At 37.9% G+C, this 25,682-nt stretch overlaps 1 protein-coding gene across 1 annotated transcript in view; it reads left to right on the top strand.

The window, feature by feature from the left end:
* The window catches only part of LOC119775732 (glutamate receptor ionotropic, NMDA 2B), a 217,217-nt gene that overhangs the window by 152,432 nt on the left and 39,103 nt on the right, over positions 1-25,682 (top strand). Inside the window, exons 8-12 of the mRNA XM_038273807.1 lie at positions 5,772-5,886; positions 14,354-14,559; positions 14,928-15,099; positions 22,177-22,330; positions 24,307-24,432. Of these exons, the coding sequence (XP_038129735.1) occupies positions 5,772-5,886; positions 14,354-14,559; positions 14,928-15,099; positions 22,177-22,330; positions 24,307-24,432 (773 nt within the window). The remainder of the gene's footprint in view (positions 1-5,771; positions 5,887-14,353; positions 14,560-14,927; positions 15,100-22,176; positions 22,331-24,306; positions 24,433-25,682) is intronic.

Genomic DNA, 25,682 nt, shown 5'->3' with positions numbered 1-25,682 from the left:
TCGCTCTTCACTCCTCTTTCATATTTAAGCTTCCTGGTTCTCAATGGGCCATGCTGATTTGCTCTGTTATGTTCACCCTTCTTCCAGGCCCAGTTCTTTCAACTCCAACTTGTAAGGTTCATTGGCTCCTATTAGATATTTGCAAATCATTAAGGAGACTTAAGCCAAAGGAGAAGGGTATCAAGGGTTTGCCATGATCAGTCTGAGTAATACTGGCAGTAGGGAAGGAGCTAGGTAGAGGAAGCAGGATGCTTCTTATTGTCAGTTCATTTAGCAGATGGATCTCCTGATGTTCCTATCCTCTCGTGGCCGTTAGATGCAAACGTGCAGTAAACGAATAACGAGCTGCAAAAACAAAACAATGCAAATTACAAATTCTGCAATCACTAAAACTAGAAGCTAAACTCTACAATCAGCAAAGCAAATGCAAACAAAAGGCTGCAAGGAGGGACAAAATTCTGCAAGCAAAAACAAAACACTGCAATCACTGGAAAAAAAGATTCAAATAGCAAAAACAGCAACAAACTTGCTCTAAATAACAGAAGTGCTCATCTACCACTAGAGGGAGTCGACCAAAGAACGCTCTTTCAATCAAATGAAAGATAGCCAACCTCTCAGCCCAATCCCACAAACCTTTAACTATCAAGTGTCACTCCCAAGGAAGTCTCACACTAGCTGTGGAGCTGTGGAAGGCGCCTTGATTAAAGGTGGTGGGGTATAAACGAGAACGGGACGGCCTCTTTCCTCCAACGATAAGGAAAGCAGTCATTGCTATGGCAACACAGAGACGTCCCATGTGCATGGCTGTAGCTCTGTGGCGCAAGTTAACATAAACATTTGCCCCTTTCTTAAAACAAATGTATACGGTCAAATAAAACTTTTTCAAAGAGGACTTTCCATTTTGGAATTAATTACTTTTCTTTTCATAAACTAACTTGTGATTTTCTGTCAGTGTGATGAAGATGAAGATTGCAGCAATTGTTTGTTTGCAATTGATTTGTTAAATGTAGCTTTTGCTTCTATTTGTATTGATTATAGCATTTTAGTTTGCAGTATTTTTCTATTGCCTTTGTTTGTTTGTGTGTGTTCAATCGTTTTGGTGTTTGCAGCTTGTTTTGTCGTAAAGTGCGCATTTGCACCTGTCACTGTACTGTCACTGTACTATCCACCGCTGGGAGCTATACAGTTGCCCATAATCCTTTGCATGACAGGACTTATATGCACACCGTACAGAGTTTAACAACAAATTTAATCACATTATTTCATAACGTGGTCTGTGTTATGCATGAAAATGTACAAATTGTTTATTTGTTTTGGGTTTTGTAATGGAGGGGTTCAACTGTTCACTATATTCATGTAACTTTTGTTTTTCGTAATTTTTATGTGAAATGCTGTAGTCTCAGAATCATTCATGTGAATGTTGGTTGCATAATGACATCTGTGAGGCTGAAGGTTGGCTAAATTCAGCAAAGTAGTCTGGAGCTCCTTTGCAATACTGGTTAGGGTTTTTACTTTTGATCCTGAAAAGGGTGAAGGAATAGGAGCTATAGGCACTAGAACTAGTAGGTAGAAGCTACATTTTAAAGCCATTCTGTACCCAAACATCAGAAAAGTACCAATGAAATCAAATCATGAAGAAGGAAACTGCTCACATTTATGAATTTTTTACAGGAAGAGAGTAAAATTTAAAATAGATAAATTAGAGATTTTTTCACACTCCTTAATAAATCTACCTGTTCATCATACCAGCTTCTTAGATATATTTCCACAATAAAACAAAGTATTCATCGGAAACATAAGAAATTTGGTTGCATTTTTTATTTTTTTATTTTTTACAAACCATAGATGTGTTTTAAGGATACATAGGTGTGTTTGGTAGGTTTTATGCTTGTGTTAATCTTCGCTGGTTTTGATGCAAAAAATTATTTAAAAAAAATGTCAATTTAATTTAAAGATTCAAGTTTCATGAATTTCAAACTGTATTTGAAATAATCCTTGTTCAAAGTGGATTAATTGTGCTGTGGTTTGATAAGCTTTCTGGATTTTAGACTCAGCAGGGTTAATGACTCCTTATTTATAGAGCTCTTTAGTTTAGCACCAAACCTTGGAGCAGTTTCCTTCTGTGTTTTAGCTAGTTAAAGGAATATGCACATGAGCACCAGAAAGCTTGGTGTGCAGCTGATAGAGCTTTTCCTTTTTTTCTCCTGTCACCCCAGGATAGAAGTATACACCGAGTGGGGACCTGATATCAGAAATCATTATCTACAACATAGCACATCGGTATCCAGAGATAACGTGATGAAGATATTTAACAACAAGTGATACAATTTTGAAATCCATTCCAGAAGCGTTGAGTTTTGAAGACATGTGCTTCCTTCTCTTTGAAGTCTTAACAGGTGTTTGTTGAACTCTTACACGTTTAAACAAGTTTTCAATTAGCCAAAATAAAGAGAGCCTAGATGGCACAAAAGCATGCAGTAATATTTCTCAAACCTCTTAAGAGCAAACCCTACTTCATGCTTTGTCAATATTATTTTCTCTAGCTTCCATTGTAATTAAAATAAAAAGCGTGTCTCCTCTGCACTCCTGCACTATATATCACAGCCACATTAAGTCCCTGATTGCTTTTTGTGAAATGAACGTAAAAATAGCTGTGGTGATTTCTTATTGTATACTAGGAAGCCTAAGCCTCCTCTGTATATTACATCAAATAATTAGTCAAATGTGCATTTTTAGACTTCTTAAAGACAGTCATTTAATGAGATAAACATGCTAAAAAGTGCTTGAATTCATGAGTATGTTGCACATTAATCAGCTGAGATCGCAATCAGATGCAATCTCCCCCTCTGAAGCAGCAGGTGTCATAATTTTATTCAAAGATCTGACCCACATGCAGAAAACCACTCAGAAGAACCAGGGTAAGGTTTAACAGGTTTATTGAAAACCAGTAGAGATAGGTCCAGTGCTGCTCTGAACGCTGGCGAACCGGGACTGAAAAGTGAAGGGGAAGTTCCTGTGGTTAATTCAGGCTCAGTTGGAAATTTGAGCTTCGATTTGCAAAAGGGAGTAAAAGCAACAGAAATGGGTTTGCTCGTTGGAGTGCGGATGGGGTTTACCCAGGTTAAGATGTTTCCTTGAGGAGCGGAGGAGCTGACTGCCACTTAGATTTCCCTTGGTACTTGAACGGCTCTTGTGAAGATGAATCCCCTGCTCAGTGTGAAGCTCAAACAATCCTTCGGGGAAAAGTGGATCCAAACCTCCAGTTTGAATCCCCAGCTCAGTTTGAAGCTCCGACAATCCTTCCAGGGGGTGAAGGTCCAAAACATCCAGTTTGCAGGATGACAAAAAACAACAAAGTTTAGACTCAGGAAGACAAAAACTCAGTTTGACTTAGAAAAACTCAGCTAGGCTAGAGTACCCAAAACTGGGAAACACTCCTGCGTCGCGGAAGTGGCAGTCAGCAGCTTAAGAGTCCTCAGGTAATGAGGCAACCATCCAAAGGTGTGTGAAAGGGCCAATGAGAACCCGGCGCCACCTGGAGGTGGAGGGAGAAAACACAAAAACACAACCCACACAAACTGGATTCCTAACAGCAGGATTATTAGTTTCTGTGAGAAATCCCTATTGAGGCTTGACCCTCCATATATTGAGGCAAGCAGCAATAAAGGAGGCCCTGATTGGATAACACTCAAAAATACGTCACTTCCAGTGAGGCAAAGCCTTTTAACCCATTTAGGCCTAAAACGTCTGGAAAAAACACCTTAAAAACCTATGGCCGATTTTAAAAAATACCCCTAAAACCTGAAGTTTTCCCTGTAAATTCAGCAACTGTGTCAACGCCTAGTAAATTATTGATATCTCAGCTTCTGTAGCAGATAGAACTCAAAATATATTTTATCTTTGAAATTCTTCACAAAAAAAAGTGAAAAGCAGTAATCAAAAAATAAAAAAATTCAACCTTTTATTTTTTCCATATGTGATCAAGTCTTCATTGAGAATGTGCAATATAAAACGTTTTTAAAATAAAGAACAAACATTACATAAATAACTATCTGATGATTACTTATTAACAGTATTATTATGCATAATAATGCATATGTCTGTTATAAATTGCATACAACTTACCTCCAGATGGCCACAAATCTGTCCCGGGACATATTTTGGGGGAACTGCGTCCTGAAGAGAGGTTTACTCTGTCGCCAATAATCTCTTCGTACTGGCAACACAAGAAGTCCCATGCCCATACACAGCCCAATAAATGTCTTCATCTCCGTCACAGTCACGGGTGACCACTTTGCCATCTTTGCTCTTGTTGGAGTTTGGTTTGTTTGGTCACTGTACCTATTCGTCTCGGTAACAAGATGCATCCAAAGTTCTTCATTAAAAATATGCTCAAATGCCTGCAGCGGTGTGGCGTCTGCAGGCAAATCAACTTTCACTCCAGGTGTGCGGTTGAAAACACTCCGTGCATTGCGGTGGTAGTTCGATTGGTTCAGCGCGTTCAAAGTCATCATTTTCATCTATACCGTCAGCAAAGCCGACACACTCCTCAAAATCACTGCCTTCCGACAACTCTTCTCTGTCAAACTCCTCCATGTTTGCTTGAAAAAAACTTATTTCTTCTTGCTAGACTTATATGCTCTCCCGGCGTCAATGGTAGAATTACGCAACAGCGCCCCCGGCTTGAATGGTAGAAATGCGGTAATGCTTTCCCGGCCTAAATGGGTTAAAGAGCAGTTGCGGGTTGTGATGCTGGCTTCTCGATGCTGATTGGCAAACATAATTGTGACTGACAGTGGCCAGACAGCAGGAGGTTTTCCTCATGAGTCGAGAGAGAAAAGTGATTGTTCAGTCAGAACTGTCCTGAACTGTTGTCATGGTTGCTGGGGTTTATTGTTTCAGAGCGCTTCATAACAGCTATTTTCACCCAGTGTAGTAATGTGTTTCAACATTTGTCAATGCAATATGTTACGTTTGGTTTTCAGAAACACCATTGAGCCTCCTCTTTTTCTGAGCATGTAAATTGTTTGCTCCAGCCACGATATTCGTCCCATTAGGCTGTAAAAAGAAGTAAACATAATAATAATGTGTTTATTCCATGTATGGAATCAAGTAATATTGTAACACACCCAAAAACATATAGTGAAGAAAATAAAAAAGTATTATCTGCATAATGTTTAAAGCAAATGCTTTCTTTTCCAGACCAAACTTTTTTAATAGACAAGTAGGTTTAGTGTTTTCCGCATGGTAATTTAAATGAATGAAAATGATTACCATTTGAGTAAAGATAGATAATGGACAGGGGAGGTCCAAGCACCCAGCCTTGAGGTACACCAAAAGCGTGGAGAGACAATTTGAGATGTGAAGGGTCTTTGTTGAACGATGGTTGTTTCATGGTTGTCTGCTGTAGCTAATGAGTCAATGGGGATTTCGTGGGAGAGTTTCAAAGGTTGAGATTACTGCAGGCTGGCAAGGAGTCCACTATCAGTAACCCAGAGGAGGTTGGTTTTGAAAAGACGTGTTTTGTTGAATGTTTCCTGGGGTACAACAGCTTATTTTGTAGGATTTCAGCATTGTCATTAGACGAAAATCTTAAACGAGAAAAAGGTTTTAAGATGCTAAAATATGAATGAATGGTTTTCAGCAAAATATATTTAGACATCTTTGGAAAATATAGGACATATGTAAATTGCCACTGACAAACACACTTTTAAGCAAGTCATGCTCAGTTTTTGTTTCTCTATCCCTTTCCTCTTTGTTTCTCTCTGCAGGTACCTGATGAATGTGACATTTGAGGGGCGCAATCTGTCGTTCAGCGAGGATGGGTACCAGATGCACCCTAAGCTTGTCATTATTCTGCTCAACAAAGAGAGACAGTGGGACCGGGTAAGACAAAACGAGACGCAGCAGTGTCTGGTTGTCTGTTTGCAACTCAATCCTGAAATGTCTTTTTTTAATGGCGAATGGAGGATGGGGAAACAGAATGTTTTAGCAGAAAAGAGATGCATCTGCTGCATGCATTTTCTAAAACAACAGTCATAGCTACTTCTTTCCATATCTTAACAGGTAATTAGGGGAAAAATCTTAGAGCCACTGTCATATTTTTAGGTTTGTGTGACTCTCTTGATCTATCTTTGGATTTTTACTATTTCAAGCCTTTAAAGTGTTAAGCCTTTGATGCGCCTTTCTGATTAGATATCATCAACTCAGGGAAGGTGCCTTTGGGCCATTCAATTCAGCAGATTTATCTCCTTAACTGTATTTTTGGTGCTGTTTTTATTAATATGTTTTTTGTTAAAATGTAAGTGCATTCTGCTATAATACAGTTTCCTTTTAGAAGAAGCAGCAGATTGTTGAAAAAAAACAGGGTGAAGATGAATTTTTATTGAGTAAATATTTTCCTTAAAGGGCATTAAAAATCAAATTTTACACACTGCAGTAAAGCAAAAATACATGCTTTGCAAGACTTGTGAATGAGAAAAAAATCTAATTACTAGCTGAAACATGCAAAGAGAGTAGAGGTTATACCGTTTTTGTGCTACTATAAATTTAAAATGATCTGGTTGAAGTGTAAAGTACCTTGAGATGACATGTGTTGTGAATTGGCGCTATATAAATAAAATGAACTGAATTGATTTAAAAAAACAATTATAACGGATCATCTAACAATATGCAGGGTCATGCAGAAAAATGTCTTACTCTCACCTTACACCTTTGGATTTTATGTGAAAGACAGACACAAAGGAGTCCGTAATTATGCAGTTGAAAGAAAAAAATAGATGCTGTAACATAAAAGAAAAAAATAATAGGTAAAGTGTGGCATCTATGAATAGATGCCACACTTTTATCTTTTTTTACCTTTTTGTTCTTTTTGCAAAATACCTCAAGCTTCCCCAAATTGGTGATAAGCAGAAGCACTGAAGCTTTACTTTTCATTCTTAAGTGGGTTATCATCTGGACTTTAACCAGGCCTTTCTAACCATTTCATCATCCCATCGACCTGCACCAGTATCCATGTTCTGCTGAGGAAAAGTTTTCCCACACTATTGTTTCAAAAGACAATTGTTTTAAAATGGGGCTGGCGTACGACTTTTTAATGTTTTCTGTCTACAGTTGGTTTCTTCATTCCACTCATCAACAAAGACAATGTTTTTAGCATGCAGAACAACTAACGTTTTAATCTATGCTGAGGAACTCTGCAGCTCTCCCAGACAAGGGTTGTTTGGGTAAAAATGCTTTCTGACAAATCTCTACAGCGTTTTTTTCTTCAAAATTACATATTACCCACCTATTTTTTTTAATATATAATTAAATGACTCCTGAAGTTAGTTGGTTAAATTGGACATCTTCTACGGATTTCAGAATAAAGGTAGCTGATTAAAAATCCATTATATCTGTTCTCTTTTATATTTGTAGATTATTAAACGTGTTGGTAATCTGTGACAAGAATATAATGTTCATTCCCAGAAATTCAAATTCCCATTTAAAAGAGCTTGAACAATTTAGCAAACATAAACTGACAAAAAAGTGTTGTCTAAAAGTGTTGAAATGAGCTACATTCATAACAGAAGGAAATGCAGCAAACGATAATTCTGTAAAGTGTTTTGTAAGGGCTGTGACAGACATTCTTCACATTTTTCTAATTTCGAACAATAATCCTTCTGCTTCATGATGGGGAGGAGTCTCTCCTGGTCTATCTCATCAAATTCAAATGCGACAGATTGGCGTTACATGAAAGTAACATGAAAAAAAAAGGGAAATTTTTAATTTTCCCATTTTTGGCATCAGATATGAATCCTAACCAGATTCCTGGTAAGTCGCTGATTCTTGAATGCAGACTATAAACACCTGAAAAAGATTGACTACATTCGTCATGAGAACTTTAAATGAAAAAAAAACAAAACAGAGAACCTCTCCTTCTGTTTCACTTTCGTCCATTCATGTAAGACTGAGACTCAGTTCCAAAGCATATGTTCCCATCCTCGGGGTTAGAACCTGTAGGCTCGCTTCGGTACTTCTTTGTGAAGCGTGCATAATTTCTCTGAGAGTGCGTGGGTTATCTCTGCAGACTCCATTTTCCTCCCACATTACACAGACGTGCAGGTTAGGCTTAATTGCTGACTTCAGAATTTCTGTAGGTGTGGATATGCATGCCAATGATTGCCCGTCTTTTCAAGTCAACCCAGTGATTGACTGGCAGTCTGTCCAGAGTTTTCCCCCGCCTCCGGAGTTGTTGTGGATATTGCTCCTGCTCCTGCTGTAGCATAGAGACAGTTATAGGTACAGTATGTGTGCACTGAATAGAGCATCTATTGTGTGTAATGCATACATTAAGCTATATCAGATGCCTTTGAACTGAAGCTTCAGAGGTAAGACTTTGATATTCTTAGCTGTAAAAAGCAAATGTCCATTTAAACTTTACATGCTGATTCAGCTTCCTATCATTCAAATCCAGCTTTAAAAATCTATTTTATGATGTAATAAAAACTAGAATAAAAAGCCACCAAGTATGGCGAGAGGAGAAGCTGTTGGTGTGCATATGGCAACAATAATTCAGAACCAGCCAAAATGAACCTGTCGCAGCCCACCACCTGCCGAGTCAGCATGCATCTGCGTTTGAGATGATCCCGCTCCATTGTGTCCCGCGCCCTGACTCCCTCACCTCTCTCTGCTTTTTATTCCCTGTACTTCTCTCTATCTTCTGCCTCTCTAATCTATATTCTGTCCTCTGATCAGAGAACAAGGTGAGTTGTTCCCCTCTGGTCTCCCTTTTCTCCCCCTCCTCTTGCGTCCTGCACCACCTTCTCCTTTCTCCTCCACCTCACCCTCCTGTTTTATCGCTCATGTTTAATTCCCAGCTTGATTTCCAGCTTTCTCGGATCCTGACAACCTCCGGCTCTTCTCCCCTTCGCTGCCTCTTTGAAGAAATGTAAAGACTCTGGTAATGTCCGGTTCCCATCCCTCCAGGCCGGAATTTAAACCGTCTTTCTCTTCTTGTTTCTGTCATTTACTGCCTCTCACCACTTGTCGTCCAGACAGGAAAGGGGCTGCATTGTGCTCCGGGGATACACAGCCTCAGCTTATCCTTTCCAGCCACTTTGCCAAGCTTGTGTTCCCCAGGATGCAATGTGTTTGAACACATTTCCATGTTTAATGAGTGTGCAAACTGGACTTTACACCCTCGCGCTAGAGTTGAGCTGTTTCAAATTGTGTGCTGCATTTCCACTTCAAACCATCTGTTTGTCTTGATGGAAGGGGCTGGTTGATGCAGGTAGAGGTTTCAGAGAGGGGCATCGGGGAAAAATTGACTAATTGGTGATGCTTGTTGAGTTGAGTAGACCTCCAGGGGCTGGAGGGCCCTCCAGACGTACAGCTGGACACTCCTCTACACAAGATCCAGCAATTTGCATTTCACTTGTTCACTTTATATTTTACTTTCTTTATGCAGAAATAAGTGTTTGGAGTTGCTTTTCTTTAAGTCTCTCTATTCACTTTCCTTTTCTTTTTCCTTGCATGTTATATACATATATATTCCCGTATTTTCTCTCCTCATGATCTGAATTCTGCTCTATCCTCTGTATCGTCTCCGTCCTTCAGCTTAACCTTGTTCTCATTCTCTACTCCAGGTCCCAATCCTACCCCTCCTCTCCTGTTCCTCTCCTCTCAAACGATGCACTTACACAACACGGTTGAATGCAGGAGCAATCCCACAATTACAGGGGCATATGAATAAATCTAATTTTCATTGAAAAGTTCATTTATTTCAGTAGTTCAGATCGAAAATTTGAACTTACATATATAGATTAGATCATACTCACTCTGAATTATATATTTTAGGTATTCTTTCGTTTTTCCGATTATGGAATACAGCTCATGAAAACTGTAAATTAATTGATTGTATTGTACTGCATTAGATTTGATTAGATTAGATTACATTAGATTTTATTAAATCATTTATTTTCTACAGACACTCCACCAAGACCATACTCCTCAATGGAAATGCGTGCACTAAACTATATTTGGGTAGAATTGTGTGACATAAATACAAATTAAAAACTTTCATGCTAAAAAAAATCCCTAAATGCACAAACTTAATTATCAAAAATGTATTAAATGATTTATGAATATAGATCTGACATAAAAACCTTTAAAATATTTTAGAGGACTAATTAAAGAGCGGTTTATAATACAAAAAGTATGTTTGTAATGATGATAGTGAAGACTTCTTCATTAACAGTTCTTCATTGATGACTGTTACACTCAAAAAACAGGCTCCGATTAAACAAACTACTTCACTTTGGTAATAACCAGTTGATTTAACTGAATTTAATTTATAAGTTGTCGAGATAAACCCTTGTAATGAAATAAAGTTGGGAAACTTATTGGAAGTACTCGTTATCAACTTAAATGATTTTATTTGTGTTGAAGCTACATTCTGTCATAGTGGACTTTAAAGATCTGACCCACATGCAGAGAACCACTCAGAGACCAAGGGTAAAAGTTTAACAGGTTTGTTGTAGGTTAGGAAACACTGATGGAGATTGAAACAATGCTGGAACTTGGTGGACTGGTGAAACGGAACCGGAAACTCTGAAGGGGAGATCACAGTGATCAGTTCAGGGACCGTGGGAAAATAGATTGAGGCTTGAATATTGCTGGAGAGGCACTCACTTTGGGGGGCTCTTGGTTTATCCTTGGATCCAGTTTGTGGGGGGTTTAGTCCAGAGAAAAGGGAACTCATTAGAGAGCGGACAGGCAGACATAGGTTGGACCCGGAGGAGTAAAGGAGCAGACTGGCACTTGGTTTTCCAGGAGTGGACTTGAACGGATCATGTGGAGGCTTTCCCCTTGCTCAGTGAGACTCAGTAAATCCTTCCAGGGGTAGAAGGTCCAGGCTTATCCAGTAACACAGGAAGTCTTCCGGCCGAAGAAAAAGACGAAAACAAGTTCAGACTCAGAGAAAAAATGCTAAGGTTAGACTCTGCTAATCTCAGTTTGGCTAGAGTAACCAATACTGGCAAACACTCTGGCGTCGAGGTGGTGACAGCCCGCTGCTCAAGTACTCCTCTGGTAATGACCCAATGAGCCGCAGGTGTGCAGGGAGGCCCAATGAGGACCGGGCACCGCCTGGTGGTGGACAGAGGAAAACACAAAAAACAACCCATGCAAACTGGAATCCTAATATATTCTTTTTTTAAGAGTTTTCTTTTTTTTTTTTTTTTTTAGAGTTTATAAGAAGGCTAAGCCATAAAAAGTCACTTCTTAAAATAAAAATGGAAAGTGGATTGAAAGGAAAAATCTTAAAAAGTTCCAGGTTTTGAGTAGCCATCTGTTACTCAAAGTGTCCTTAGCTTAGATCAGGAGTGTCAAACTGGTTCCAGAACGGGCCGTGTGGCTGCAGGTTTTCCTTTCCAACCAAGCGATAGCACACCAGACTCCATTCCTCTCATCAAGTGAGTCCAATCTGAAGAGGATGACTCGATGAGATGAATGGAGTCTGGTGTGCTGTTGCTTGGTTGGAAAGGAAACCTGCAGCCACACGGCCCTTTCTGGAACCAGTTTGACACCTCTGGCTTAGATGCTGAATTCATAATATTTTCCAGAATCCAGAATGACCTGATATATGCTCACACTACAATCAATATCAGTGGAGGTTTATCACAGTAACTGATTGACAAGCAAGCTAGTATGACCTAAACCCTGTAGAGAACATCTGGAGTGTTACCACAGCAGAAACACAGGATGATCGCCTCCATTTCACATTTATGCATTAGTTTATTCAAAATGAGAACCAACTAAGGAATAACCTGCACATGGTTTTGAGCAGGCACACATTTCTGTATTAAACTAAATTTTTTGATGGTTATTTAATAAGTGCAAGTAATATATATATCACTGTGTGTCATATTTTTATAATATTCATGGTTCACTTCCTTAATTAAATGGCTGGATTGTGTTTGGTTTACGATTTCCCGTCATTAACCTGCCATCCTTGTCTCCTTATAACTGATGTTCCTTCCTCCATTTGTTGCTTCAATCAGGTGTAATCTGTTGTGCCATTTAGTTAATAATGTCAATTATACAACAGTAGAATAAGCTCATTTTCCCTGGTAGAGGAAAGTAATGCTTACCTGACACTGCAAGGCAACCAGTCACATTACACCTACTGTAGCCTAAGCTGCCAGGAGGAGAAACAAAAAAATGTTATTCTTTATATTCTTTTTACCTGATATAACCTGTTTTACTTGAGCAGATGGCCCACCTTGCAATAAAATGCAGGACGCTCAACATGAGGCTTTAAAATCCCAACTGGATGGAGATGTTTTTGCTGTAAGGCATACATACTCCACATTCCTCTTTGATGATATGCCTCAGAACTGTTTGTAGCTGCAGAGCAGCAGTTATTCTTTTTTTTTTTTTATGGACTGAAGCTACTGTAGTGTGAAATGTGATCTGATTTAATTTTTAACTTTGATTCCTGCCAGGTGATACGTTCAGTCCTTCCAAGCTCGTTCACAAAACAAACCAAATAAAGACAATCTTCTTCAGAAGGTGCAATGAAGCCAGCGGGGAAAAATAAAAAATAAAAAGTAATATTTAAGGTTTATATTTAAGATTTCAACAAAAACTGTTATAAATGTTATATCTGTATTTTACTTCCTCATAAAAGTTTTCATTTAAACTCTCAGCAGAGCCGCACCTCAGAGTCCTGCACCGGGTAGGGTACCCCGCAGGTGCCTCTATAAATGAACAAAATGTGGGTATCATAGAGTTATAGCATAAATGAAATGTATTTTTATTTTCTTATTTATCAACTCTACATCTTAAAAAATAGATTGAATCAAGAATATCCAGATAACAGTAATTTTTTAAGCTATGCAGCAAACCTACTTTGTTAAATTTACAGCTGTTAATCTGTGAGTGCAGCTCTCACTGGACTGCCTCTGTTAATGACCTGGCTGCACTGTTACAGAGGTAAAAATAAGTAAAAAAAAAATATAAAAAGGAAAATAATTTGATCCGAAAACACTAAGTGAAAACTACTCATGAAGGCAAGAGGTGCAACATCTGGGTAATTGCTTAATATGAATTCACCACCAACCATCAGCAGGAAGCCATCTGCAACATTTGCTTCTAATACACACACACCTGTACTGTACATCTCCAGACCACGTCTGTCATTCCTATATCGCACACTCCATGTCTGCCATACCATAATGCACAAACACAATTATGTTAACAGCAAAACCCCTAACTTGACAAATTCAAGGGAACCCAAACCCAGATATTTCCAAATTTAGTGTAGTAATCAAGCCAAGGAGTGAAAGGAATACAAGCCTTACCATGTTGCTAAACTTTCTATCCATTTTCAGTTCCAGATGTTATTTAAATCGTAGCTTCATCTCACATAGAGCTCACAGACTGTTCTTTCTTTGGACAAAATGAAAACAAATTAAACCAGTTTCTTCTGGAAACCAATATGGCAGCTGCAGGTGTAGTGACCGATAGTTCTGTCATCAGAGAATAAAAATATAATTTATAGGCAGGTTGCATATATATAATGATGTAGCCTAATGAAAGGGACCACCAGCGTAAAATAAATGTTGTCATTTAGTGAAAAGCTAGGCACAAGTCTCCTACATCAAGCCTGGAGCACTCCTAAAAACGTTGCGTACCGGAGAGAAGACTAGAAATTGGAGAAAAATGGTGAATGCGACTTTTTACCCTAAAACACTTGTAAGAATAATTTGCAAACTTATTTGTTTGTGCAAATGACTCCAACCTTTTTAATGAATACCAGTCAACACATTTGTCTTATTGCCAAAAAGGACCTATCAAAGATAACAGGAAGTTGAATGGAGATAAAAACAGGTCAATCATGGTTAAAAACCTGTTTGAGGTTTGAAAAGGCGCTAGGTTGAAGTGGAGATTCACGTATCAGCTATTATATGGTTTAGAAATATGACCTATGCAGCTCTTCACCAATCCTGCAGGTTGATGTTGATTTCCCAGTCTGGTAGAGACGTGTTGCCAAAAACTTTCCTTTTAAAATACAATGAAAGGTAGGTTTCAGACAAATAACTTAACGGGATTAATAAAATGCACTTTGTGGCTTTATAGGTTTTTTATTTGTAACAAATTCTGAACTTCCCTCTACTTCACAGTTACGTTATTCTTTGCATTGTTTTTTTTTTTGTTTTTTGTTTTTTCCCCATAACCAAATGTGAGACAGTTTAAGAGATGTAAACTTTTGCATATCACTCTATGTGGGAAAAGATAAATGACATGCTAGGGAAAAAAAAACCTTTTGAGGCAATCCGCTCATTTTTTTGTTTTCTGCATGTCACTGCAGGTGGGTAAATGGGAAAATGGCTCCTTGTCCATGAAGTACCACGTGTGGCCTCGCTATGAGCTGTATGGAGGGGCAGCCAAGGAGGATGACCACCTGTCCATCGTGACATTGGAGGAAGCTCCGTTTGTCATCGTGGAGGATGTGGATCCCCTGAGTGGAACCTGCATGAGGAACACCGTCCCCTGCAGAAAACAGATCAAAAAGATGTGAGAGTCTGATCTAGGATACACCAAATCATGTTTAACCGAGTCAAGATTGACAAAGCATGACGTATTTATCTCCACACGTTTAGCAATGGATCGGTGCATTATTTTTCTGCCCATCTGTCACAGTAGCTAGAGCTGACCATAGAGAGAATAGCAAGAAGAAAAAGTGGCAGCTGGGTAAATTACATTTGTGAATAATGGCTGTTTCCCACGGTAGCTTTACAGCGCCGGAGGTAGAATAAATTCACACTTCAACAGTGTGAGAATGACAACGCCACAAACACTAGATAGCGTTCACAAGTAAATTTGCCAATTCAGACAGATGTACAATTTGGATTAAATACAGTTTGTCTCTGTTTTTCTTGCAGTAATCAGACCAAGGAATCAGGGATCTACATCAAGCGCTGCTGTAAAGGCTTCTGCATCGATATCCTGAAGAAAATCGCCAAGTCAGTCAAGTTCACGTATGACCTTTACCTGGTCACTAACGGAAAACATGGCAAAAAAATCAATGGGACCTGGAACGGGATGGTGGGAGAGGTGAGGAATTCCACCTGTTATTCTTTTATTCCTCTTCTTTCTCTCATCTCTGCATGTTGGTGCACCGGCCGTCCGCTTCCATCCTTTAAACTGTGCAGATACTGAAGATTTCACGGGTCAACAAAATCAAGTCTAATGTATTCCTGTAACTCATGCATGTGTAAATGATACTTTGGTGTCATTTATCATTTGCAGGCCAAACTCGCAAATGACCATTGCACCTCATTTGCAGTTTGTGAAACTTTTGATGATGTTACCGAGGTTCATTGTGTTATCAGAACTTGGGCAGCCAGGGTGTTTTCATTGGTGTATTTGGCTCCATGACAAGTGAAGACAGGAGGGGAGCTATAAAATGTTTGAGGTCAGGCTTTGGTACACAGAGGTGTTTTTATCCGGGCTGAACTCAATTTTTGGTCAGCAAATAATTGCAGAAACAACAAAATGATGCAGAGTTGGAAAGATGTAAATGAAGTTGATATTCAGGTCAAACTTTTGGAGGTTTTAATGAAAGTCCATTGATTTAATCTGTTACTCTTTTAAAAATATGTTTCTATGTAAAAGCAATGAAAGACCCTTTTCACTTCATAATTGCTTGCACTCCTAAAAATAATGAATGAATTGTAACAAAACAGTGTCGCTAATATCTGAAGGATTTTCAATAGTGAGTTAATTTTATTCCTGTTAAATATTGAAATAAAACCCTCGCCAAAGTGCAGAACAAGTATGGGAAGTCATCAAATGCTATTTTGGCTGTTTACATTCTGATCACTGCTGCACTTTATAAATGGTAATGTTTATTTCACTGTTGTAAGCCGCTCATTCACTATTGAAAAGTTATATGCATTGAAATTTTATTTTGTATACACTGCGTATACACTCTAAGTCAAAAATTATACGAGAAAACAAAATATGCTTATTGTTTTTTCTACTGTCTTTCAGTAAGAAAGATTATCTGGGAAGTGTAAGAATGACGTTTGTTTTTTAAGAAATGTTGTAGACTCTACTTCCTGGAGCTGTTTGATTAACATTCTAAACTCATGTGGCATTAAAGAAAGCTAAATTCAAGTTATTTAGAATAAATAAAACCAGGTGCACAACAGGTACAAATGCTCGGTAAACATCTAAACGAGCTGCAAAAAGCTATGATGCAAACTACCAAAAACAGAAGCAGCAAAACGGTAAAATGAAAAATACAATAAAACACACGTATTATGCAAACTCCAAAACATGAAAAACACAAAATTGATTGTTGATAGAAGGCTTTTTCTTTCTATTTATTGTGATAGCATTATTATGTGTTTACAGTGTATTTCTGTTGCATTTGTTTTTTGTGCTTTTTATGTTTTGGAGTTTGCATCATCAATGTTTTTGCAGCTCATTTTATTGTTTAGATTGCTTTTGCACCTGTAGACCACCGTAGTTCGCCCCTTACCCTGGATTTATTGTTATATTTAAGGGAAAAGTTATGGTTACAGTTAAATGACGGACGTTTGTTTTTGGCCTTTTCCAAAATGCCTTGTTCATATATACAGCAGCATCACTGTTTTCATTCTGCTTAAACCAGTCTCTCTGGTTAACATCATCATCTAATGGGCAGTACTCCCGTAGTAAGTTACTATCAGCTCTCATAGTAAGGGCTGTAAGTGCCAGCTGTGGTTCTTTTCACTGATCTTGGCATTTTTTTATAGAGGGAAGTAGCAAGCCAATCAATAGTACCATAAAGCTCCTCTGTTAGAAACATGCTAAGTGGCTCAATCTCTGAACGTTTTTAAGACGACCTTCACAAGTGGCAGACATCATATGTGTCCCCCGCCCCCTCAAAGCTATTTCTATTCAATTTACATTAAGCCAGCCCATTTAGCTTCTCACGTGAAGAAATTATTGTCTTACTGCCACCGTCTTTAGTGGGTACTGAGCTGTAAATGTGGTCCCCTGAAATAAACCCCATCACCCAGGCTAAAAGCACAGTAATGCATCTTATCCCGCAGAGGAACGGTCATTAGGAACGCAAGGAGCTGCGTTCACATACCTGTGTACGTTTCACACATGCATGCATACAGATATAAACCCTTATGAAAGATTACAGAGATGACATTACTAAAGAATTGTGAAGAGTGGTAGCTTGGAGCTTAGACAGCAGGTTATTTGTGTACTACAGAAGCTGCAAGATCTCTGGTTAAAACCTCAGTGTCACTGTGGGTCCCTGGGGAAAACCTTCAACCCCACGTTTCTCATCAATGTTTGCCTTTTTATTTTGGCCCAAACATTTAACTATATGCCTCATTATACTTATACATCAACAACTGAACCAAAACAAAATATAACCCTTAGCTAACAGAAACGTCTGCTTTAAGAAAGCATAAAGTTTTCTTAATCCACGTACAGTAATGATGAAGAAGAAAAGGGAAATTACACGAAACTTCCGGTCAGTACTTACCCACAATGATTAGATTAGGCATCTTTAACTACTCGCATTACTAGTACCTGGAAAAATGAGCTAAAGTCCAAATCCCGCTGCGTGTTGTAATACTAGAGTCACAAGTTAAATGTTTCTCCGTCTAAGAGCAGACATCCTCACAAGGAGTTCAACGAACAGAAGTTTTCCAAAGAGTTCACCTCTCATGGTGCATTTAGGTACAAATGATAAACAATAACAACCCAGTTCTATAGTTATAGCCTAGTTTAGAAAATATTTGGAAATAATTTAGTTCCATTATTGCCCAAATCCAGAAAGGACGCTGAAAAATAAAAAGAAAACAGTTTTCTCAGATTTCATATTATAAATTTTTTTTTCAATTTTATGCATATTTTTTTTTACATATTTTATAGTTTCAAATTTCCTTTTTTAAATTTGGATTATTTTTAAATTGTGTTTTGCAGATCAGATTCTTTTCACTTCATTAAGCCAATACAAAAGGCTACCTCTTGACCAATAAAAATGTTGTTGCTATGCATCTTTGCTCCAGAGTAAAGCTTCCCTCCAGAAGTGATAGAATATAAGCAGTAAAAAAAAGAATGAATCTGCAAAACTCTATATGCAAAAATTTATATTTTATATATATATATATATATATATATATATATATATATATATATATATATATATATATATATATATATATATATATATATATATATATATATATATATATATAGTACATAACAATATAATAATAAGAAGAATAAGAATAAGTATTTGGAAAAAAAAATTGGAAAACTGAAATCTGACAAAATTTAGTTTAAATATATATTTTTTAAGTTTAATTTATGTATTGTTTTTTTCAAATATCCATATACAAAAATAATTAATATCACTCCACAAAAATCCATTGCCCAGTCTTGTTCTCTCCTGCACAACTTATTGTTTTTTTTTTGTATGTTTTTGCTCACAACAGAATTCTGTCTATCTACCATTTCAATGCTGACAAAACAAGAATATATGTCAAACTGCCATTGGGCTGATATACAGACTGACAGATCCTGAGCGGTCACAGAGATAACTTGGAGCTTTTACAACTTGTCGTATTTCAAAAAGATTAAAGAAAAGAAACAAAGAAAATCATCAAATGCTTCGGAAGCCTGACACCTTTTTCCGACTTTGTTCTGGCCGCCAGAATCTGTCTTCATGAGCTTCTACTAACTGGTGCTGCCTACAAGATTGCAAATCTGTGATATTAGAGACAATACATTTCGAGTTTAGCCTTGCTGAGAGTCACAGAAGACACCGGTCAACACGTATACACAAACGAAGACACACAAACGCACAGATCCTCGCTCAATCATTCTCAATAACACCCACGTGGGTCACTTTCATAACACGGAGAGAACAAGTCGTAGGAGGGAGATGGAGAGAGCGAATGGTGAGAGGGGAAGTGAGCTTACTGCTAGATCCACTCGTTCTCCTCCCCAGGGAGATGTTCGCGCATTCATCCACACATACGGAATCCAATGCACATTTATATCCATATACTTACATACTGAATATATGACTGAAAAGTTACTAATGCATGAAAACACTAAGTAGACGATTGGAATTGCACATAATCTGCAAATCAGGCCTGAAAATGCTTTGCCTGAAAAGGTCCACTTCACAGGCAGATGAACAAAGGTTCAGTCACGTCTCTTTCTCTCTGTCTTTTTCTCTTTATGAGTCACATATAGGTGCACAAAAACACACACACACACTTCAGCATTGAAGCACACAGGAGAGCTTTGACTCACACAGTCATACACACCTTTTTTTTAACTCGTGGAGACAATATCGTCCCACTTTATCCCAATGCTTTAAGGCTATAAAATTTGGGTCTTAAAATACCACCTGTGCAGAAGAACCGAGGAGAGGGAGGCAGGTAGCAAAAGGCATTGGGCTGGCTATTTCCAGCAGCCGTGACCTACTGTGGTAACCCACTTTCTTCCTCTCTCCTTCTCCCCTTCTCCCTCTTTCTGTGCCCTGGTGAGCATCACGAGTGTCCACCCGAGAGCTCTGTGTGGAAAGTAGTTTGGCCTCCTGTCGCTAGCCACCATACTCCGTCTTTGTCTACAATGTCTCCAGCTTTAGTCCTCTTTTTGCCTCTCCAGACTTTTTTCTGTCATAGAACCCTGTTTTTGACTAAATGTGCCCTTTGGCTCCCCCTCTCTCTATATGGTTTGCATTTAACAGGTTATGACAACTAACAGAGAATGCGATTTTCACCGCTTGCTAATAAAAGTTCATACAGGAAACACAAGTATCTGTTTTCTCATGGAAAATAGTAAAGTTTGTATTTATATAGCGCTTTTTCAAGTCAGAGGACTTGCCCAAAGCACTTTGCACTACATTCACCCATTCACGCACACACTAACACTGATGGTGGTAAACTGCATTCTAGCCACAGCTGCCCTGGGGCTCACTGACAGAAGCGAGGCTCCCGTACACTGGTGCCACCGGGCCCTCTGACCACCATCAGTAAGCAATGAGGGTGAAATGTCTTGCCCAAGGCCACTACAACACTGAAAGCTGGAGCCGGGGCTTGAACTAACAACCCTCTGGTTGCACAGCAAACTCATTCATAAGACAATTTCATCCTGAAATAGCAAAGACAAGCTCTTATAATAGCACTGTTATGTCCTGCTTTAAGCTAGCTTTGCAGAAACAAAGTAGTAGAGCTCCGAACAACTGATGTAAAGTCTTGTACATAAAGTTAATTTTAGACTTGTCCCTTTCTAAGTAGGGTTACCTTTTAACAGTTATGTGTTTTAGCATAACCACTGAAGAACTACTATAAGCTGAAGTCCACATACATGTCAGCTGAACCAACCAGTGTGTGTAAATAGCAAGAAATTCTGTTTGTTTAGATATGCCATGCTTGTGCCATCTGGTTGCAAAGACTATAATTGCTACATCTCACTATCAAGCTGTAAAGCTAGAAGATTGTGATACAAATCAACCAATAAAAAATAATTGTACATAGCAGCGGGGTAGCTTTAAGCCCCCATGGTGCCTCTCTCAAGAAAACACACAGAGACATAAAAACCAAATTAAACTTTGTTGTTGGTCATTTGTGAAAAGTTTTTAGGATTTACATGTGAGATGGCTTTTTCATGGCTTATTTCCTAACTGATCACTTTGGTTTCTAGGACAAAAATCGTAAAAAGCTAATTGTAGGTTAAATGTTTTGACAAATGCAATCTAAGTATTGTCTAATGGATCGAGTTTGAAGTGTATATTAATAAGGTAAATGTTTTATTGGTCATAAACGCAAATATTTTGCGTTTCTGGGTGAGGCTCTAACCTGCAATCTGCTCTTTAATTATGACCCGGTTAATTTGACTTATAAGAATCCTTTTTTAGTGGTGGTTTGGCAAAACAATCTGTTTGGCAGAAAAGATAGTCAGACAATACAGTCCGTTGTGGAAATAATTACACTTGAGCCCATATTAATCATGGGTCCAAAAAAATTTATATAAAAAAAAAAAATAACTTTCATTCAACCAATATAGATCAAGTAAATTCTACATTTTTATAAAAATTGAAAACATCTTGGATCATGACTGCTGAGTGACATCAACGCTACAGTATCTGATTGGTTTTGATGTTTTTCTGGGAATTACATTAAAAAAGTTAGAGTTGTCGTGGGGAAAAAGTATTAAACTATTCATCCTAGTTAAATAAACGGAGATCGATGGATTTCACTCAGTCGGCACATTTATTCATATCTTTTCAAAGAGAGAACAGTTCATCATACAGCCCTAATGGCACAGCATTCTGCCCTGTTCTGATCTGGACAGCGTTCGTTCCCCCTTACTTACAACAATGGAAAGTAGTCAGAGTCAAAACAAATTACAAACACTTTGGTTAAACAGTAACATGTTATGAATAAACCTTGAGAAAGAATCTGATTTGTTATGGGAAGAAGCTATGTCTGGTCTACAAACAACATCCTGGAGAGAAATCTGTGGCCTTGAAAGTAAAACAGACTGAGTGAAAACTTTTATGGTGAGTAAATATGATAAATTGATATATAATAAAAGAGAGATAAAAATTTTCTGACAACAGTCCACCCTTTCGATTATAAAAGCATATTATCCTTGTGTAATCGATATTTTTAAAAAAAAAAAAGGAAAATGTATGAATATAAAAAAAACTAAAAACTACAAAACTAAAATTGTGAGTATATGTAAAGAAAGCTAAAAGCTAAAAAACCTAAAATTTAAAATAATAAAAACATATATCAAAAATCACCATAGCCACAAGCTGGGCTCTCACAGTGCTTATAAAACATTTGAATTTGGCCAATCACTCTTTCACCATTTCATTCTCACTTCCACCCAAAATGGTGCCTCACAAATGCTGCGGATGTTGGCAAAACAAAAAGTATTTAAGAATCAATTCCTTAAAAAACTGTGTAACTCAAGAGCCCCTTGTTCCGCAATTTTACCAGCAGATTAACCAGTTACCTGCTAAATTTAATATATTTAACTACATTTGTTTATGTTTTTCTTGCCTTCTTTAAAAGGCCTTCTTATATCAACAGTACCAAAATAGCCAACGTGTTCTTAACCAAAAGATGCTGTTTTCTCTCTCCTTTTTTTTTGCAGGTTGTGTTAAAAAATGCCCACATGGCTGTCGGATCCCTAACCATCAACGAGGAGCGCTCTGAGGTTATAGATTTTTCTGTTCCCTTCATAGAAACAGGAATTAGTGTCATGGTTTCCCGCAGTAATGGCACTGTTTCACCCTCAGCATTTTTAGGTGAGTAAATATTGACCTTTCATTAGGTCTAAAAGGTGTATAAAACCACTATATGTTATATAGTGATATGTTTTCAATGGAAGGCATAAGCTGGGATTGATATGCACCATAGAGTTATGTTCCAGTTTGCATTGAAACAATAACGAGCAATGTCTTAGAGGGAAAGGTTACTGCTTTTGTCTGTCAGTCAAGGTTTACATCAACATGTGCTGTTTACTGTCTACCATCTAGATAACCTAGAGCAGTGGTGTCCAATGGCAATTACGGGCTGAATGTTTTATGTTTCCCTGGTTCGTCCCACCTGAATTAAATAAGGACTGCATTATCTATGCACAAGTGGAAGACATGCTGAGGAAATAATTCAACCGTATGAAAACTTTCAAATAGAGCATGAATACATATATGCACACTTTGATATACAGCTTAATGTGCAGCTCTGCTGGGATTTTTCGCCTCATTTGACCAGCTTTCTGGATTGTGTCTATGGTTTTCTTAAATTCCTTTGAATTTTTCATTTCGCACATCACAAAGAAGAATGGAGAGAATTAATTGGCTGCTGTGGTTTCATGGTAAGAGGGGATCCTGTAGCCGCGGTGGAAGGATGCGCAGCTTTAACGCAGTAACTTGCTGCTGTCGGTGTGGTGGGCATTGTTAAAGAAAAATGATTATTTTTTAGACTTTATTACAGTTAATCTTATGGCATGTGTAAACACTCTCACTTGAACATATTTCTTAATTTTGAACAAGGCTGTGTTAATGATTTAAAACTACTAATGGGTAAGTATTCAAAGCACAGGAGGCCTTAAAATGAGTATCTCCTGGGGGGTGAATAACAGTTAAGCCTGCAGGAGAGATTTCTGCTTGGTTTACAGAAGGTCAAAAGTCTTCCAGAATAAACAACCAGGGATGGTGAGGCCCCCCGCATTCCACAAGCTGTCTGTGAGAGCTTATCTTGATGCCAGGACAAGCTTTCCGCCTTTTCTTGTTAAAACAAAGAAGCAAATGACCCCAGATGTTTGCAGTAAATAAGGGGAAGCCCTAGCAGTGTCAGAGATGGCGTTTGGTTGGAGGACCGAGGGCCAGCCCTTTTTGAATGGATTAGATACAAGAGGATAAAGCTTTCTAAATAGAAGAAAAAGATCAGATTTGCCCTTGCAACTCTCCAAAGATGTCTCTGTACTCTTTGCTTTCTTTCCTCCTATGTCAGGTAATGGAATGTATGTCTCTGTTGTTCTGCAGTTTCTGGTGTAGGTTTGTGCATTGTCTTATTTCTAAAGTGTATGCATTGTCTTATATTGGATTAAACTCTGTAATTCTGTGACGTCAACACGCAATGTTGGTTTTATTACCAAACGCAGCTCGCCGAGTGGACCTGGGGAAGGGAAGAATCAGAAGCCAATCTTTTTCCAAAGTTAACTATGTTAGAATATTTTCTTCCTTTACAGCATGTATGGTAGACATGGTCGGGGTATTAGCTCACTTTGCAAGGCTATCTTCATATCATGGCGGTGTGGTTTTCATTAGATATGATGTCATTAATAGATTAAACATGTCAAAAGGGATTTAACAGGTTAGAATATGTTAAAATAAGTTTTATTAAACTTTCTCTGACAAGGTTTTCTAAGCTGCATGATAATTCAGCTGTTTTTATTTCTCTCTCTTTCTCTTTGCCCTCGTATGTTTCCCACTCCTACTCAATTTCTCTGACGCTTCCCATCCTCTTTTCAATATGACATACCACATTTGCATATCTCTCTTGCTTCATTTTCTCTTTCTCTCCGCTGCCCTTGCTCAAGGGAAACTCTTCCTCCCTCCTCATTTGCCTCTTTTCTTCCCCACCTCCTGCCTCCTTACAACCCTTTTCTTCAAATCTTAATTCTTCTTTATCTTTTTCCCACCCTGCGTCCTGCTTTTATCAATCCATTGTCTTCCTCTATCTTTCTCTCATCTCTTTCTCCCCCCTCTCACCCCTTCAGAGCCCTTTAGCGCCGATGTGTGGGTGATGATGTTCGTGATGCTGCTGCTGGTGTCAGCAGTGGCTGTGTTCGTGTTCGAGTACTTCAGCCCCGTGGGCTACAACCGCTGTCTGGCTGATGGCAGAGGTGAGCAATCTGAACCAAACTGGGGTGTGGCCTCCTTTAGAGCAGAGGTTAAAACCACAAATATTTTACCAACCAAAATGGAGGCGGTATTGCTACCTCTGGTAGCAAAATTTTGATTTATACTTTTTCCATAGGGTTAGTATTCTTGAACATGTGGTTGTTGTGATGATTTCCTCACAAACCTCCATCAGTTATGACTAAAAATGACTAAAAACAGATTTTTTTACTACGCACTTTTAAGAAAGCTTTACTTTGATCATTTTTTAATTATCTGAATTGTCAAAATATTGTGTGGTGCGTCTGTCCAGCCCCAATTACTATTTTGTTAATGTAATAATATATACTTTCTGCCATATTTGGCTTTATGTCATATGTGATTTGCTGTTCTGTCATTTCAAAGTCTTTCAATTTATATCTCTGGCAATTGCTCAACTTTTATTTAACTTGAATTTCAAACGTGGGCGAACAATCATCTGTTGCAACAATCGCAGAGCGCTTTCCATGATAAATATATGTCCTAAATTGGTCATAATTTTGCTTTTATATTCAACTGATGGTTTTTATGAATTGCTGCTACTTTCATTTGGCCCAATTTGGACTTTTATTAGAATTTTTTGGCATTTTTTTCCCCCTCCTGCTAGGTCATATACTAAGTTTTGCTTAATTTCTACACAATTCAAGAAGAAATATAAATAAAAATCATTTGGGTCATGAAATTGAACTAATTATAGGTAATTCAACATTTTTGTTTTGTTTCCCTGGATCTGGGAAAAGAAAATACAGTTAATTGATTGTAAAAGCTTAAATGCTACACTATACTCTATACATGTGTTTGTATATGGTTTAATTGAATATCAGGACACTACATATTCATTATCCGATTTAGTGTTGACTCTTGGAGATTTAATAATAGTAAGCACCTCTGTTTCTGTTTACATCTGTGTGCATAAAGAAATGTAGGAACAAAGGATGCTTCATAGCACTCTGCAAATCATTATGGATTTAAACTGAAGTGGGGTAAAGTATCAAAAAGTTTTATTAAATTAAGAGTACTTCATCATGTTTACACTCAAGTAAAAGTAAAACGCGTCCTATAAAAGGGCTATAGAACTATTATGTGACTCATCATTACATCTTTTATTTTAAATCGTCTAATAAGGAGAGACCATGAATAAAAGTTATCCGCAAGTTCTGGTATTTTAGTTATAGACAACAATAAATTTATTAAAACAAACAAATAATGTAGCTGA

This window comes from Cyprinodon tularosa, unplaced genomic scaffold (assembly GCF_016077235.1).
Source record: "Cyprinodon tularosa strain WSP-4 unplaced genomic scaffold, ASM1607723v1 ctg89, whole genome shotgun sequence".
Lineage (NCBI taxonomy): Eukaryota > Metazoa > Chordata > Actinopteri > Cyprinodontiformes > Cyprinodontidae > Cyprinodon > Cyprinodon tularosa.
This window is presented reverse-complemented; position numbering and strand designations above follow the sequence as displayed.